Raw genomic sequence first — 18,862 nt, forward strand, 5'->3', positions numbered from 1 at the left:
AATTACGGCAGTCTGAAAAAGCTAAAGGGAAGATTACTAGAATTAACCTGTTATTTTACCCGGATAAAAAGTGCGGAAGGTGATTTCCGGTTTGCTTGTACTGTATCACCAATGTTAATTATGCAGAACTACCGCATACCTCACATAACTGTATCAAACGTTTTGAGTCAATTACAACGGGCTAACAAAGAAAATCCGGAAAAAAATATTCAGCAACCGAATTAATCCGTTTGAATGTTTTGGTAGCCTACGTAATATGCTGTCCCAGCACGAATGCTTAGCATTTTATAAAACGAATACTAAAGCAAGAAAAGAACAGAAGAGCACACGTTATAATTCCAAGACGTTGACAGGCTATAACCAAAAGTAGGCTACTGCGCCGCATAACATACAAGTTTGATTTGAAGTTATTATGAAAATAAATTGGTTTGCCGCTGCATATTTTCAAACATGGCGGGTAATGGCGGAAAATAAATACAACACAAATGCTACGAGTACTCGACCAATCAGAAATGTTCAGCGCTGAAAGCTCCACCCAAAAGGTTCCTGTACTTTCGGAAAGTACTACCCCCCGAGCAGGAACGTTTTGGGGGGTAAAACAAAGCCCCCAGAACTAAATTTAGACCCTAGTTCCTGCGGTGGAAACGCACTGAGTTCCTCAAAAGGTTCCTAGTTCCGGGGTATAGTTCCTGCGGTGGAAACGCGGCTTAAGATTCTTGTTTGTTTGTTTTTTTTTATTGTATTTGAGAAATGAAAACATCAGATAAGCCACTTTCAGCAGAAGAGCAATGCAAACTGGAATCAGGGCAGAGTAACTCTACTGCATCCTCAGAAGACCTCTGGCAGCCACTACCATTCAAAACCATCTTGACTGTATTCCTAAAGGGGATTATTACTACTCTGTATATATTTATGTCACACAGTGCCACAGCGTCATTATTGGATGGTTTTTCAGGACAGATTATTATGGCAAATGTGATGAATGAATTAGAATTTCACACTCATCGCATTTTGCATTTGTAAAAAATTCTATTCAGTCCTTGAAAAGATTGATCAGATTCACAATTCTGCAATATACACTGATGAAACAGCTCAAATAAAACTTAACAAAAACAAATAGACAAGGCTACAAAGTGTACAGCCGCAAACCAAAAACATAAGAAATGGCAGGACAACCAAGTTAAAGACATGCATGTGCATTTTGAGAGAATGTACAAAACATTTATGATTTAGTTTCTTCACTTCTTCACTGGGCCAACCAATGACTGGTGGAAGGTCGTAGCTGTTTCACAGAGGAATTTCCTATTAAAAAGAGATGTTCAATTATAGTTAGCCTCAGTACCTTGTCAGAATTTTTGACAATCACATTGTGAGTCTGCGGCCCGCCAAGACCAGGAATGAAGATCTCTACCCTAGCAACTCACCAGTCTGGCTTCAGGGATGGAGACTCAAAGACAGCACTCCTTGTAGTCAATGAGGAGATGTAGGGCTGTAAACATACCCTACACAATTACGCGATTGCGAATAACAATGCCATGCCGGCGCACTGCAGACACACGCACATAAACCTCAAGGGGGCGATCCAGGACAGTTGCAAAAGACTGAGCTGAAGAAGCACTAATGGAAGAGGTTGGCTTCATCCTGTTGTTATCTGCTATAATGCCTCTGCCTGTGATGCTTGAAAGTGTGTCCCCTCCCATAGTAAGTCTTATCACTGCTATGCTGATGACACTCAGCATTTTCTCTTCCCTCCCACCACTACACTGGTCTCTGCTCGTATGTCAGCTTGCCTACAAGACTATCCAGATGGCAAACCACTGCCTGAAGCTTAACTTAGATAAAATTTAGATGTTATACTCCCTACTACTTGACCTTTCACTCACCCTGGACCACATTACTAGAGCCAACCTCTTCATCTGCTAAGAACCTTAGAGTGGTACTGGACAAGAAACCGTTCTTATCATTGCAATGTTGGGCATAGAGATTCTTCTTGAACAACATCCGGAGACACAACTCTTGGTCCAGGAACTGGTTATCTCCCATCTGGACCACTGAAACTCCCCTAGCAGTGATCTCCCTGCCTCTCGCTTCAGACCTTTGCAGCTCATCCAGAATGGGGCTGCCCACCTGATCTGCAACCATCAAATGCCTCTTCTCATTTCCATAAACTGGTTACCAAGAATTTGTCAAAAATAAAATAATCTTTATGTCAGGAGAAAAAAATCAATACAGTTAAACTAACAAGATTAAGTCTGGGGCACTTCAAACTGTCGTTTAAAGATAGCAGGGAAACACACACACAGGCTATGCGAAGTGTGGCATGGCTGAAACAGTTGAGCATGTTATGTATCAATAGTTGTTAAAAAAAATAGGAAAGAGGGAGATATTAATCAAAGATGTTTCCGAATCAAGAGTTTCTCGTTTTTCTTTTAAAACTTTGCTTGGTCGAAACAAAAAGAATCAGCAACTAATTGAAAGGAAAGCTTGTATCTGATTACAGGCACCTGCAAAGATGCGAGAGGAGTACTTTGAGCTTTTTTAGTGACCAGTGGAGGGCAGTAATTCGCTTCGAAGCGTCTAAACTGCCTGCAATCGTACAAGAACAAGAACAAGAAAATTTGTTTGTCTTCTTCCAAGGTGGTATCAATAAAGTTGTGTGTCGACACCGGGTTTGCAGAAAATAGGATAGGACAGGAAGTTAACATTGGGGATAGTTAATATTAGTGTCAGTTCTTAATAAAGAGTGTAAAAGGAACCTTTCATCTGAAAATGATTTTATAAAGAACAACCTACGTTGAAGAATCGAGAACAGCGTCACATCTTCTGTGTAGCTAGCTAGCTAGCTTAACGGCTAGCTAGCTAGCTAGTCAACTGCATGGCCGAAGCCTCAAGTACAGGTAGAAAGTAACTCCTAGCTATCTAGCTGAATAGCTAACATTGGTCAAACGCGTACTACATAAATAAGTTGTTTATTGGTTATTCATAATATGTCATTTGTTCGCTTCCACAATATTGATAGCCCACAGAATGCTGGATAGCTATTGATACCTAGCTACCATGGCAAAAGTTGTAGTGAACACTTGCTTCATTATTTATGTGATGTGGCAGTGAATAGGTCGTAATAACTTCGTTAATTTAAGTGTAATCATTCGTATTACAGAAATAATGATCTCACATTTCTCTGTAAAATTAGCCACTCATATTAAGTTATCGATAGCATAGTCATTTTAAGTTGTAAATTGGACAGCAATCCCGTATTTTGTTCATTCTGTATAATATTTGTTTTCCACGGTTAGAGTTTACGCTGTAACGTAAGTAGGCCTAAATGCATACTGTACACAAATGATACTAAATTGAATCGTGTGCTGCGGCCCATTTCTGATGTGAATCACTGTTAATATTAAGTGCTACTGTGAACCTTGGCGCAGGTGTATTGGAACTGAATCCAGATTCCGCGGAGTTCGTTCCACGTGAGAGGCACAACCAGCACCAGCCCAGAAGAGGCAGGCCTAGGTCAGACCATAACTGGAAACGAAGTGACCACCATGCTACCAGTCAACAGCAGCGCCATTTTTCTGTCAATGAGCCACCCCACAATCAGGAACACTATGGAGGCCAGAGAAACCACCATTATTTCCATGGTCAAGAAGAAGGCGCCAGAGGAAAGGGGCGAGGACGAGGAAGACCAAGCGGTGGTGGCAGGTCGTCCGGGAGCCAAGGCTTCCAAAACCAAAGATGGCAGAGGCCTGGTAGCGACAGGGGTTTCCAGAATGAAAGCCCCACTACCCCTTTAGGGGGTTACCATGTGGATGCCCCTCCCACTGACAGACCTGGCGTAGATGGGCCGAGCTGGCGGAGAGAGAGTAGGAGGGACAGTAACGGCGGTTTGACTCAGGAGGACCGTCGAGATGATCCGCCTCAGAAGCCGAGGAAGTTCGCCCAGGAGCCCAGGCGAGGCGGGGAGGAGAAGGCTACGAGAAGGCCGCCCCAAAAGGAAACCCAGGACAGCCACACCACCGAGGCAGGCTGGGACCAAGGTCCCAGGGGCGCAGAGGCAACCACACGGGCGGAACCAGGAGCAAGAAACAGGACGGGATGGAAGGCAGGGGGCAGGAACCCCCGCTTTGAACCCAGGAAAGCCCCGTCCTCCAGGGAGTGGCAGGGGAATAGGCGTGACTCTCCTTGGGAGGAAACGGAGGCGGGCCTAGAATCCTCTGCCCAGAGGTCTGCTCTCCCCACCCCCTGTGACACGACAGGCTTCAGTAGGGGGGAGGAGCCCAGCTGGAGGAGTGGGAGGGGCCAAGGGAGGCAGACACCAGTGCAGCAGGACCGGGGGCAAAGAAGGCTGCCAAATTTGGACCGAAGGCGGGGTCAGAGCAAGCAGGTGGAGGTGCCCAAGAGCAAAGAGACACAGACAGGTAGGTCGATGATGCTTGCTGTGTGGTTTTTGCTTTTTGAAATACTTGGACATTTTCTTCTATGTATGAGAAAATGTATGCAGGTGATCTGTTCTAACTCAGCTCTAAGTTCTAACTTTATACTCGTTATCCAAAATATCAATGGGTGATTGTTTGGAGCCACATTTAGTTTGAAACAAGACCAGGTCAAAACCTAGGTCTGTTCTCTCTGTAGACTGGTCAAGGTCTGTTCTCTCTGTAGACTGACCTTTGGCAGGTCACAGGTAAAAAAATGGGAGACTGGGTGAAAAGTATTTTTCATACCTGGAGATGAAGTGGTTCATATATATTTTGGATATATTTTTACTCGCATGAGGAGTGAACAGAATACTCTAAAATTCCATTGATGTGTCTCGGGTATCGCGTGACGCAGTGGTCATGTATTGTGTGCAGTATTGGTTTGTCTCACTCTTTGCTGTTTGGCTCCCCCTGCAGGCCGCCTGATCGAGCAGCTGTCTGAGGAGAAGTACGAGTGCATGGTGTGCTGTGATGTCATTCGGGTCATGGCCCCGGTCTGGAGCTGCCTGAGCTGCTTCCACGTCTTCCACCTCAACTGCATCAAGAAGTGGGCCCGCTCCCCGGCCTCGCAGGCAGAGGGTATGCACAAGTCCCCGCAAATGACCAGCGTCACATGACCCAGCAGCCAATTAAACCGTTTACAGCCAATCAGAAGTCCTTTGTTCAGAGCTCTAATGCTGATGTGAATGGATGAATTTAACTCTTGTTAAACGCTTTGTTTTCTCAGATGGGACTGAAGGATGGAGGTGTCCTGCCTGTCAGAACGTTGCCTCTCGGCCCCCCAACTCCTACATGTGCTTCTGTGGTACGTTAGCCCCGCCTTCCCGATGCAGCTCTTCTGTAACAGGACCCAGTGGTCCAGTGGATTATGTCCTCTTCATAATATTCAAGCCTGAAACTGTCATTCAGGATGACTTGGCAGTTTTCGTAATTGCATAATTAACCGCAAAGCCCATGGTGATAGTCCCACCTTTAAACTCCTGGTTACAATCCCTGTTCCTGGCTTTGTAACCTGCTTGAAAAACATGCTTATCTTAGAGGTGCAAACAAGTTGGTTAATATTATCTCAGCAGTCTACATCTTGCTATTACTCTATCACTCCTGTGTGCTCAGAACATTCAAACCCAAGTACGCATTTTGTTTTTAAGTATATTTTCCTAAAGAAATGAACATTGTTCATTTGTAAGTGGTGAAAGGAAATTTGAATATCACATGTCCCCACCCCATTGGCAAGTCTAACACACTAGCTATCTCTGATAATACAGCAACAGCATGTTTGACAAACCGCTCCTGCCAACAGCTACTGTTTTATAGCATAATAAAGGTACGAATGTTGTATTGTGACCTCGGTGGAAGATGCAGGATTGCACATATAACTTTATAGAATACTACAGAAAGTCAACGTCCCGCAGCCTTTGGGCGTACATTTTACTGAGCAGACACTGAACTCAAAGTCTGAATGGCTGATATAGTCTTCGTGGGAGTCAGTTTGAGTTCGGATTGGTCGCGTTGGATGACGTCTTTTCCCTGTTTCGCTGGCGCTCAGGGAAGGTGACGAACCCGGAGTGGCGGCGCAGCGAGATCCCGCACAGCTGTGGGGAGATGTGCGGGAAGAAGAGGAGCGGAGCTGACTGCAACCACCCCTGCAACATGTAAGCCTGCAACCCAAGCATACGCATGCACATACGCATGCGCACATAGAAACACACAGACACACGCACGCGCGCACACACACACACACACACACACACATGCATGCGTGCACACTGCAGTGTGACCCTAAGACTGCCTCCAGTGCATACACATTGTCCCTTGACAGTAGCTGAAGGCCTTAATCCAGAGAAAAATAACAGAAATGGTCATATTATTGACATAAATTTTCAGAGAGAGTCTGGCAGTGTGAACAACTTCAGAATCCTAAGTACCATGTATATTTCCCCACTGCAGTGCTGTACAGTTGGCGAGTAGGTCATATGGAGTGTGTCCTGTCTGAATGTGATTCATTGCTTTGTGTCTGTGTTCTCCTGCTGCAGCTTGTGTCACCCTGGACCGTGTCCTCAGTGTCCTGCCTTTGTCAACAAAGCCTGCGTCTGCGGGAAAACAAAGTAGGTACCGTCGCCCGAAAAGCCTCCTGTGGCTGTTTCTGAAGACCTTTTCTGGACACTGTGTTTTGCCCTCCACCAATAAGAATTGATTGATTTACACTTAGGAAATTTCTAATTTAATATTGCATTCATATTGGGTAATGGGTTCCAACTAGTAGCCGTCAGAGGGTAAAAGAGGTATGACCACCACCTGTGATGTTAGACATCGCTCGCTGCCCATTTGTCCCTCGATGCTCTGACCACCCCAGTGCACACCCCTCTCCTCCCTCTCCAGCCAACCGGTGCGCTGCGGCCAGGCGGCCTCCGTCCGCTGTGGCGCGGTGTGCGGTGCCACGCTCAACTGCGGGGAGCACCGCTGCGCCGAGGTCTGCCATGGCGCCGAGTGCCAGCCCTGCCCGCTGCTCACTCAGCAAGGTGAGAGAGGGCCTAGACAGCCACCGCGTGACACAGCAACCATTCACTGATATCGGTAGGGCCGGGCTGTAATCGGGTGATAAGCCAATCAGCAGCAAGGTGGTCATGTGATATGATATGACCAATCGTGTAGAAGCTGCCAGGCCTTGCTGCAGTCTTATGAACACCCAGTACATAACAGTGGTGGTTTTTACCCGGAAGCATTTCACGTGGCCTCTGGAGTTTGAATGTGTACTACTGGTATAATTAAAGAAAGAAAGACAAAAAGAAAGGATATACCCGGATACACCACATGGTGGCGATGATCGTTATTGCATTCGATAGTTATCATTGTGGTGTACCACCAGCCCTAGATAACTGTGTCTTAGTTAAAGCTTTCATTTCGCGCATTGCACAAGCTCAAATCGCTTCATCCTTATTTTAATCTTATTTTAGTCTTTGTAAATTTCTACAAAATTGAGATGTGCATAAAAGTCTTTGGCCAATCGATACTGTAGTTGTTGATGTTAGCCTTGCAGAAGTAACGATGTCATCAAAGTGCGCCTCACCGTTCGCTGACTCGGTTCCATCTCGCCAGGACCTCACAGTAACTGCAGCCTCTCTGTTCCCGACTCCAGTGTGTTACTGCGGAGTGCAGTCGCGGGAGGTTGCGTGCGGAACGGATCAGGATAACTTTGACGGGGCCGGGCACTTCTCCTGTCAGAAGCTCTGCGGAAAGTAAGGACCACGCCTCTCTGTGGAGACCCAAGAGTTGAAACCCAGCTGGCTTTTACTCATCTCTAATGGATAAGCTAGCTTGTGACGTTCTGTCGTATTGAATCGGCCGTTGATCGTCAGTGACAGGCTGAAGTAGTACTTTGGTAGTGTGAGCTTGAGAAGTGGATACTGACCGCCCATCAATTGGTCATTTGAAATGTAACATTAAAGCTGCAGTAGGTAACTTTTTTCTTTAGAAAGGTATCGGGGAATGGTCACGCTTAATTGGTAGCGTTTCTAGAAAGATTTGTTGTGATAACTGTTAGTCTGGGATAGAGGGTAGCCTTGTTCAACAATTTACAAAATATATTTTGCTAAAGTTAGCTATTGAAAGCCATCAGGTAGCTAACTTGAGACTAGCTAGTGAACTTGGCAATACCATTACAGCTAGCTACTAAACTCAGTGACTAATTGCACGATGTTTTATTGCGTTATCGGTAAGCTCTGCCGCAATGAAAAAGATTCCATTATTTTAGTTGTACTCTAGGAGATTAAGTTTTTTTTATTGCAGCTGTAACCGTCTGTAATCCTGCTTGCTGAGGAGTCGTAGCTAGAAATGTTGATGCGCGTTCACGATAAGTTTTTTGGAGAAGCAGAGGGGAGGGGTGTATGTCTTTCTCTCTGTGGGCAAGGCCAACAGGTGTCATGATGTTCAAAATGTTTTCACAACATCAAGAAACACAACATAGCCTACTGCAGCTTTAATTATTCTCTCTGTCATGCACGAGGTTTCTGGTGGTTTTTCAGAACAGGGGTTTGCATAGAGCAGGGAGCAGTAGCCACGCAGCTAACAGCTCTGGCAGTGATTTTGTTCGCGGTTGATGAATCGTCCGTGATGAATCGACGGCGGCGTACGATACTGCGTCCGTCTCCCCTTAGGCAGCTGGACTGCGGGAACCACCGCTGCCAGCAGCTCTGCCACCCCGGGCCGTGCCCATCCTGCCCCCGGCTGCCCGGGCTGGTGCGCAGCTGCCCCTGCGGGCAGACGCCCCTGTCCAAGCTGCTGGAGCTGGGCTACGCGGAGCGGCGCGGCTGCATGGACCCCGTCCCCTCCTGCGGGAAGACCTGTGGAAAACCCCTGCCCTGCGGCTCCAGCGGTGAGAGCCGGAGAGACACGCAGCACCACAGGCCGGTTAATACAGAGCTGTGCCACCACAACAGGTTTCTCTGTACCTTATGACTAGTGCTTCTAGAAAGAGACACAGTTAATACAGGGCTGTGCCACCACAACAGGTTTCTCTGTACCTTATAACTAGTGCTTCTAGAAAGAGACACAGTTAATACAGAGCTGTGCCACCATAACAGGTTTCTCTGTACCTTATGACTAGTGCTTCTAGAAAGAGAGACAGTTAATACAGTTGATACAGAGCTGTGCCACCACAACAGGTTTCTCTGTACCTTATGACTAGTGCTTCTAGAAAGAGACACAGTTAATACAGAGCTGTGCCACCACAACAGGTTTCTCTGTACCTTATGACTAGTGCTTTTAGAAAGAGACGCAGTTAATACAGTTAATACAGAGCTGTGCCACCACAACAGGTTTCTCTGTACCTTATGGCTAGTGCTTCTAGAAAGAGACACAGTTAATACAGTTAATACAGAGCTGTGCCACCACAACAGGTTTCTCTGTACCTTATGACTAGTGCTTCTAGAAAGAGACACAGTTAATACAGAGCTGTGCTACCACAACAGGTTTCTCTGTACCTTATGACTAGTGCTTCTAGAAAGAGAGGCAGTTAATACAGTTAATACAGAGCTGTGCCACCACAACAGGTTTCTCTGTACCTTATGACTAGTGCTTTTAAAAAGAGAGGCAGTTAATACAGTTAATACAGAGCTGTGCCACCACAACAGGTTTCTCTGTACCTTATGACTAGTGCTTCTAGAAAGAGACACAATTAATACAGTTAATACAGAGCTGTGCCACCATAACAGGTTTCTCTGTACCTTATGACTAGTGCTTTTAGAAAGAGACGCAGTTAATACAGAGCTGTGCCACCATAACAGGTTTCTCTGTACCTTATGACTAGTGCTTTTAGAAAGAGACGCAGTTAATACAGTTAATACAGAGCTGTGCCACCATAACAGGTTTCTCTGTACCTTATGACTAATGCTTCTAGAAAGAGACGCAGTTTATACAGAGCTGTGCCACCATAACAGGTTTCTCTGTACTTTATGGCTAGTGCTTCTAGAAAGAGACACAGTTAATACAGAGCTGTGCAGGTTTATCTATAGGCTCTGTGGCTAGTGCTTCTGGAAAGAGAATTTAGTTTGTGAGATTGGTTTTCGGTGATACCATTGTTTGTGGAACGTTTTACGCAGTTACACTGTAGTTTACTTGAATTACGGCCTAAAATTTACGAACTTCTTCCAATGCAGACAATTGTACAAGAACACTGTGATAAAGATAGCTTGAGTACCTCTGTTAGGGCTCTGACTTGACACAAGACCTGAAGGTCACAGGCCCAGGTTGTAGGTGTGGTATCTCTGTATATTTTTTATGACCGTGCCTTAAAATAGGTGGAAATAAGTGGGACCATCGGTGAAGCTAATCAAATGACCGTTTGCAAATGCGACAATCCACCGCTTTGATAGCGGATCATCTTTCACTAGGACCAGTTTCGCCTGGTCAGGTTTTGTTCGGGTGAACGCCGCGGTGACGCGAATGCGACCGAGAGGAATTCTCTAACGCCGACCTCTTCTCCCCGTCACAGACACCATCCACATGTGTGAGAACATGTGCCACGAAGACCACTGTGGACCCTGCTCTCTCACCTCCACCGTCAAGTGCAGATGTGGCTTCAAAACTAAAGTAAGTCCGCAGGTCCTGCGCTCATCAATAAGGTCTGTATGAACACAGTAGCAATTTTTAAAATAGAAGTCACCGTCTTTTATTTATTGCATTGATGTAACATTATCTGAAGTGGCAGCTGGCCTTTAGTTTTCTAGCAAATGTCATTGCTTCAGCGCCTCAGGATGCATTTGTCAACGCTAGTGGAGTCTTGCTGAGCCGAGATGTCATTCGACATTTTAACTTGCCTTCCTTTCACTTGTAGGAAGTTCCCTGTACATCAATACAGAATGAAGGTAAGCTTTCGGGAAGGATGACACACAGTGAAGTTTGTGGCTGTTTAAGTGAGACAGAGCTTACGAATGAAACATTCTCTTTTCCTTCAATCTCTCTCTCCCCCGCTTGCTCTCAGGTGAGCTTGTGTTTACCTGCGAGAGGCGCTGCAGCAAGAAGCGGTCTTGTGGCAGACACAAGTGTAATGAGCTCTGCTGCGTAGTGAGTATGAGTTTATTTTGACCTCATGTCTTCCATTACTGTAGAGAGTACTGGTACAGAGTAGCTGTAAAACACTAACATTTTTTAACGACTACTTAACATGATAAATAATCCCGATTAAGGACAAATCACCAATTTCTTTCCCCAACTACTGCCACCCAGTGGAAATAATGGTATTACATTTATTGTAGAGCTACAAAACGTGGTAAATTGCTATGTGCATTGACCCCTCGCAAGCCCTGCTGTGGTGACACTGTGACTTTTGAAATGAATGTGCGCTTGTATATAATCAGGGCTTAGGCAGACTAGAACCTGTCAGCTCTCTGCTTCAGTTATAAATAAACACGGCTTCTGCAGACAGCGTAACCCTTGTGAGGTAGGCCTTTGCTCCCTGCTGTTTGATTGGATTCTCTTTGTCTCTCAGGATAAAGAGCACCGCTGCTCCCTTATCTGCGGCTACAAGCTCAACTGTGGCCTCCACCGTTGCCAGGACCCCTGTCACCGCGGCAACTGCCAGCCTTGCTGGCAAAGCAGTAAGTACCATGTTGCTTTCCAGCAGTCCTGTATTTGTGCAAACGTGGCCCCTCATAATCTTTTAGTACAGATGGATTTGATGCACATTTTTTTCAAGACTTTATGTAGAATCTCATTTTGGCTCTGGCCAGTTTTCAAGCCTGACAGAGCGGGTCTTGTATATTTATGCCATTGAAGTAAATTCATTAATAATCCCAGAGTTGTGCTGTCCAGTCTTATCCAGTCTTATTCTGTGATGCAACCGGTGATGCGAAATTAAAGTTGCCATTTGAAGTTCTGAGCACAGATGGTACTCTGCTGCATTTTATGTGTAGTTATGAGATTTCTTCTGTTCTGGGCCAGGGGCTTTTATGTAATGTGCAGTCTGGTTAGCTTAGCCAGCCACATTTGTTCTACATTTGTAAACTGCAGAACATTGTAAACTCAGCAATGCTTTTTCATTGGCAAAGACCGTGATAGCTCATAAGCGTAGCATCTCTTAAGTGAGGTTGTACAAACTCATCCCAGTCAGCCACGGGCCTCTCAATGCTATCACTGACCGGCTGCATTTTGTGTTCTCCCAGCCAAAAAAGAAGTCCTCATTGCAAATTTAATACACAATAACCAATGCACAAAAGCCATGGAAGCAGACCTTGTTGCAGAAAAACACAATATTCTGGTGCCGTTAATGATGTACTGGAGTTGGATCCGCATAAAACTCTGAATTGCTAACTCAGAATGCCATAATATTAAACATTGTAATGCACACAGGTGTACCTGCTTCCCGCCCATAGGTTTTGATGAGCTGACGTGCTACTGTGGAGAAACGGTCATGTACCCACCCATACCATGCGGCACCAAGCCTCCCGAGTGCAAGAACCTCTGCACCCGGAGACACGAGTGCGATCACCCAGGTAGGAGCCAAGAGCCAGAAGTGGAAAGTCCCGGGTCAGAAAGAGAAAGTCCTGCCTTGTGTTTCTTTCACCCGTGAACTAAGCCACCTCATTTCAGTAATGAGTTCTACCTCCTGGCTGAGGAATTGTGCACATGAGTAAATCCAGATGGTTAGTAAAATTCCAGCCAAGTATTTTTTTCCTTCTGAACCTGGTTTTTCTGCCACTGCTATTCTCTGGCCAGTGAGTCCAGTCAAAGATCAAATTTCTTAAAGTTAAGGATGAAGACTGTTGGTCACTTCTTGCTGTGTACACAGCAGAAGGAGACTGACATGGAAAAACCACAAGAACTTTATAACTAAAGTTGTTGTTAGGCTTTAAAGGCTTCAAATTACAGTGCTTGGTTGATACCAGCTTAGTTCTCAGTTACTCATTTGGTCTATAAATGGGGTGTCCAATCTTATCAGAAAAAGGTGTGGGTACAGGTTTTTGTTTTAGTCCAGAGCCAAGACGCCTGATTCTGCTTGTCAAGGTCTTGGTTGAAGGTGTCGTAGTGTGCTGAAACAAAGACCCACACCCACACCGCCCCTATTTGGATAGGATCGAGCCCCTCTGGTCTGTAAGGTCAGAGAAATGGGTCTGCTTTATAGCCGATGAGTCGTAATGATGCCAGGGAATCGGTCCCGTCCCCTCTGTTCATGACGTTCTGTCTGTGCTTTTCAGTGTTTCACAACTGCCACAGTGATGAGAAGTGCCCTCCATGTACCTACCTCACCGAGAAATGGTGCATGGGGAACCACGAGGTGAATTCAGAAATTTGAAATTTGATGTTTGCTAACTGGAAAAATAATTTAGGAGCCCATCTAGCTGGTAATTGGGGATGCATTAGTGTGCTCCTAAATGTTTCAGCTTAGGAACATGTGTTAGCGGAGATCCCTGCGTTTGGTACTTTCATGTACAGTGCGGGAATCCTTATGGAGGAAAACCCCCCCTGCGCAGTTTTGACAAAATAGGGTGTGTCTGCGGCAGTGACCCCTGGCCAATCCGAGGTCTCCTTCCGCCCCACTAGCAAAGGAGAAACATCCCCTGCCACCTGACGGACATCTCCTGCGGCCTGCCCTGCAACGGGCTGCTCCCGTGCGGCATGCACCGCTGCCCCCGCATCTGTCACCGCGGCGACTGCCTCGCCGAGGGCGGCTGCAGGCAGCCGTGCGCCGCGCCGCGCCCGGAGTGCGGGCACCCCTGCGCCGCGCCCTGCCACCAGGGCTCGCCCTGCCCACGCCTCACCTGCACGGCCAAGGTGAGAGGAGGGGAGGGTGGCGCGAAGGAACGGATAGGGGACTGGGCCTGTAACCCCAAGGGTTGCAGGTTCGATTCCCCAATAGGACACCTTCATTCTACCCTTGAGTTGCTTCAGTATATGTCTAAACGGACGCTGTATAAAAATGCAAAAACTGTGTCCATCACTCTCGATAAGGACATCTGCTAAATGCCTGTAATTTAATATCTGGACGATCAGAGGGACATGAGGCTGAAGAGTACACTTGATGTAGTATGAAAGATGTGATACTGTACTTACTTTAATTATGAAACCAGTGAGGCATGTATGTTCAGAGATGTACATACACACTGGTGTAAAAATGGCCCATATTTTCAATAAAACCCAAGGAAAAGCCAATTGGCATATGACTGATTCCCTTTGCTAGGATTGCTTTATATCAGCGCAAAGATCAACAGGGATTCCAACGACTTATTTACCACAGAAGGGAGCGGTAGCGATGTGCGTGATAGCGGTTGCGCTATTTCTGCGAGTGAACAAAGACTTCTTCAGGTGCTGGTTCTAGATGGTAATTTGGCAGTGGAGCATTTTGACACGTTTGTGTGTGTGCCCTGCAGGTGGCGTTGCAGTGCGACTGCGGCCGCAGGAAGGAGACCGTCATCTGTACAGAGGCTGCCAACTCATACCAGAGGTTAGCATTGCTCTTCCACTTCCAGCTGCTTTAACCGGCTTCCGTTAGCATCCAGCTCATTTTGAGTACGGGCAGGGAAAACGGAATGCGTGCCCCAAGTTGCATTTATTATAGTTTCTTCCATCATTACTTTACAGCTCATACAACACTTTTTCTTCCTTTCCAACAAGTGCTCTCAAAGAAATTGTCTCTCTGCTTTCAAATTCACAGTCCCTGTGGCACTGAAAATGACAGTACTATCGGATTTGAAGCTAATTTGCTTTGGGAGGTTTTCCGTTTTTCAGTTGTTTTTCCGAGTCATGAAATGTGGCCACACATGGGGTCATGTGAGGCTTAAACTTAAAAACTGGAGATCATCTGTGATTGAAGACTGCAGCTGAATTTCAATGTCCAAACTAATCACCCTCACTGTGAAGTATAAATATAATAATAATTGGAGTCACAATCATTATAGAAGTAATTTAAAAGTGAACTTTTCCCCTATGTCACAATCTTGAAAGTGCTTGACACCACAAAGTGAGGTGTTTGTTAATAATGTAAACATTAATAAGCCAATTACTGGCTCACCTTTGCCTGAGGAATGTTTGTGTGCTCTACAGGACTGCTGCCATCGCCATGGCGAGCAAGTTGTCAGACTTGCAGCTGTGTGATTCCGTGGACATCGGCCAGCTCATCACCAAGAAAGAGCTAAAACATACCAGGTGACCTGCACCCTGAACATTTGTTGGAATGTTCTTCAGGAGTCATAGGCGTGCATTACCAATCATGTATTTAACCCTTTAAGTTGAAAGAAATGTGATTATAGTGCTAAATTATATTGCTGATGTAAGAATCACTACTGGTAATTCAAAGTAATGAAAAAAAAGTTTTAGAACACTGATTTAGAAAAAAAACCTTCCAAAAAAACCTACTCTTCAAAGGGTTTATTACCCAACGTAATTATGTTCTGTTGCATTTCAACACACTTTCAGGTTGGAATGTGACCAGGAGTGTGCGGTCCTGGAGAGAAACAGGTGAGCGAGCTACGTTCCTGCATTGACAGAATCAGCCATTCTTAAAGGTATTCATGAAAATGGCCAGTTCTTTCTAATTTACAAACTGTGAGCTTCTAGGTGTAACCCTGAATATTCTTCCCATGAAAAGCTACCACTGATCACCTGTATGTGCCTAATAAACGAGCGTCAGCTTACAGAGGCCGTCTTAGTATTTCCAGAGAAAGAGCATCCCGGTAGTCAGCTCAGTCAGCTGTGTTTTCATTGCTCTTGTCTTCCCTGGGAGGTTGGTCTTCATCTCCTTTAGTCTGCTTGTGATCTTAACCTCTATCTTTTATTTTGTTTATGCCTGCTGCTCTAGGCAATTGGCAGAGGCCTTGCAAATTGACCAATCTGCAGACCCCTTCAATATACGTGCCTCCTCCTCCAAGTACAGTGACAGTCTCAAGGAGGATGCCAGGTTGGTTTCCACCATCTTCAGTTTCTTGTTCATTTTAAATATCTTTAAGTAAGAATCCAGTGATGGCAAAAATAAAAAATAGGGGGGAAAATAAAACCAGAGGGGGAAGGGTTATGCTGTCGGGATGATGCAGCTGACATTAGCCGCCATGTTGTTTTATTTTATTCTGTGCAGAAAAGAATTGAAATTTGTCAGTGAGGTGGAAGAGGAAATTAAGAACTTGGTGGAACTTGCAAACAAGGTAAGAGACATGAAGGCGACTCTTTTCTGTGATTTTGGTGGGAGATGGCTTTGTTGTGTTCTCCATTTATTCTTCACAAGTGATAACTACGAGTTACAAGTAGTCATCACTCTTTAGATAATTGACCTTCCTGGGCAATACTTTGGCCTGTTATGCATCACCATTTGGGACTACTGAGCATAGTGGGCATATCTCATAGATGGAGATCACAGAAGGTTTACCACTTGCAGGGTTTCCATGTCCATAGAAGTTCCAAGCAGTACATCTACAATACCTTTCCCTTTGATTCTAGATGTTGTGTAGTTAAACTGAAAACATCTTGCCAATAGGAAGATGGGGAGACAAACTGAAATTTTAGGACAGTCCTGAAGTTATTTTTGGAAGTGTTTCTTAGAGATAGAGATACTGTGCAAAAGAAGTATGTTTTGGTTTCTTTTTCAAAACAGGGACAGCATAGAGGCTTTGATTTGTGTGTTTAATTCATGCGGGCACGTTTGATGCTCCACCAATGAAGTCGCGTTCTCCTGTCCTGTAAAATACTCTGCACATGATTGTGTTTTTCCATCTCAGACTAAAGGCAAACTGAAGGACACTACCCTTTGTTTCTGTTTCATTAAGGTTAATTAAAACAAAATTGCCCAGATGCATCTTGGCTGTCTATAGCCGCGTTTCCACCGCAGGAACTATACCCCGGAACTAGGAACCTTTTGAGGAACTCAGTGCGTTTCCACCGCAGGAACTAGGGTCTAAATTTAGTTCCGGGGGCTTTGTTTTACCCCCCAAAAGGTTCCTGCTCGGGGGGTAGTACTTTCCGAAAGTACAGGAACCTTTTGGGTGGAGCTTGCAGCGCTGAACATTTCTGATTGGTCGAGTACTCGCAGCATTTTTTTTGTGTCTATTTTCAGGCGCCATGTTTAAAAATACGAGGGCGCAAACTTCAAATCTAACTTGTATAGATGCACTCCATTGAATAGCATGTGTTTCTCATTTCTCTGTTGTACTCCTGAGTGAGTTCAATCAAGGGGTCATTTAATTTGTCTCACTGAGTTAATGTGATCATTATTGGTTCAGAATGCACAGAGAAAGTTACGTGGTGGAAACTCCTCTGATATAGCAAATTGAAGCCGTTTAGACATGCAACAATGAAGGTGCTGGAGCAGACTATTGAAATCTTAGTCAAAAGTACCTTTAGCAAAACACACCACTCCCTCATCAATCAGAATTTTTCTCTTTCTGCAATCTCAAATGTAGACGTAAAGCACCACGCTTGGTACTTCAAACGCGAATTGCGTTCGACACGTTCCTCTGCATTAATTGCATTTTCAGGGGAAGCAGACGAAGAGGAGCCACTGTTTCCCACCTATGAACAGAGAGCACCGCAAGATCATCCACGAGCTGGCTGAGGTGTACGGCATCGAGAGCGTGAGCTACGACAGCGAGCCCAAGCGCAACGTGGTGATCACTGCTGTGAGGTGAGCTCGGGGGCAAGCACAAATCCGCTCCGAGCCCCTACGTTCCCCAATGGACCGCCCACTTTCAGGGCAGACCAGGGCGTGCCAAGACTTGCTCATGCATTTGCTCCATCTGTTTTGCATTAAAATAAAAGAGCAATAAGGTACCATAGCAACACAAACCTGTCGAATACAGAACATTTTAAATTTTACTCACAGTAACAATAACCCCTAAATCTTAGTCAGTAAACCCCATAAATACTTTTCTTAAAGTATATTCAGGCAGTAAATATTAGTATTTTGGTGTTTTAATGTCACCTGCATCACTGCCCGATAGCCATTGATCCATGAGACTCCCTAAAGTCTTATAACTAGTGTAATGATAACCTTTCAGCTAGCAAACATTAGCTTAGTGAGTATCATGAATGATGATCTGACTAGTTTGTCTTCTAGTGTCTTGGTGCCTTGTGTTGTCAAATATCAAATAAGATTAGCTGTCTGTAGTCAAAGTGTATTTCACCAAAGTAGGCTAAATGCCACTGTAGACGACGGTGTAACTATAGTAAGAGGCTCTGCCTGTGTGCAACGCAGCAGTCCAAATGGCGTGTTCACTCAAATTTGGCACAAATACTTCCATTTACAGTAGAGTTCAAGAAGAGGGGAAAACCACCACCCCAGACCATATAGCGTATTTAGCTCGCTGTTTACCATATGGCATGGTTCACCAGAATTCATATGCTTCCAAATAAATTGATAATGTTCTCCCATTCATATGCAGGAATTGAAGCTAAATGAAAGCTAAATGGGGTTGTACGTCTGATTTGTGCTCTAACAGAGGGAAAGCGGCCTGTCCCAACTCGACTCTGACGGCCCTCATAGAGAGGGAGACGGCATGGAGAGCTCCACCGCCTATCGCCCATATCAAACAACACAGCAGCAAGTGAGTGTCCTCGTATTCCTTCCTTCTCCAGGTCTACGCCCTCTGCCCTCCACTTCCTCAATGGCCTGCAGATCTACAGCTGCTGCTGTTTGTCCTGTGGTTGTGGGCTTCATAGATATTTTGGCACACACAACTGGCATTTTAGGATCTCTAGGCAAATGTATGTCGAGCTTGTTCCGAGTATCTGAAAATGTGAATGTTTTGCTACTCTTGTCACCAGGAATGACGGTGGGAGCAACTGGCTGAAGGCAGTCAAAGAGGAGCCAACTATCGACTACTTTGATGTCCAGGATTGATCCTGGCCCCGAATACAAAAGCTGGAAATCCCATGCACCAACATCAAATAAAACCAGAGAATGTTTGCAA

The 18,862-nt window shown here is 45.3% G+C and overlaps 1 protein-coding gene across 2 annotated transcripts; it reads left to right on the forward strand.

The window, feature by feature from the left end:
• The first annotated feature begins 2,625 nt into the window (after positions 1–2,625).
• On the forward strand, positions 2,626–18,862 carry nfx1 (nuclear transcription factor, X-box binding 1). 2 transcript variants are annotated; one of them, XM_035415967.1, is made up of 24 exons: positions 2,626–2,897; positions 3,429–4,418; positions 4,893–5,054; positions 5,203–5,280; positions 6,022–6,127; positions 6,509–6,580; positions 6,855–6,994; positions 7,612–7,711; positions 8,630–8,847; positions 10,465–10,562; positions 10,807–10,837; positions 10,954–11,036; positions 11,461–11,569; positions 12,344–12,463; positions 13,166–13,245; positions 13,512–13,742; positions 14,339–14,412; positions 15,012–15,113; positions 15,384–15,425; positions 15,766–15,864; positions 16,039–16,105; positions 17,432–17,577; positions 18,392–18,496; positions 18,717–18,862. In XM_035415967.1, exons 1-24 carry the CDS (start codon positions 2,876–2,878, stop codon positions 18,790–18,792), a joined length of 3,351 nt encoding a protein of 1,116 aa, XP_035271858.1. In that variant the 5' UTR covers positions 2,626–2,875; the 3' UTR covers positions 18,793–18,862. The 2 variants fall into 2 exon arrangements, with proteins under 2 accessions (XP_035271858.1, XP_035271859.1); XM_035415968.1 differs by lacking the exon at positions 18,717–18,862 and having other exon boundaries at positions 18,392–18,500.

This window comes from Anguilla anguilla, chromosome 4 (genome assembly GCF_013347855.1).
Source record: "Anguilla anguilla isolate fAngAng1 chromosome 4, fAngAng1.pri, whole genome shotgun sequence".
Taxonomy (NCBI): domain Eukaryota; kingdom Metazoa; phylum Chordata; class Actinopteri; order Anguilliformes; family Anguillidae; genus Anguilla; species Anguilla anguilla.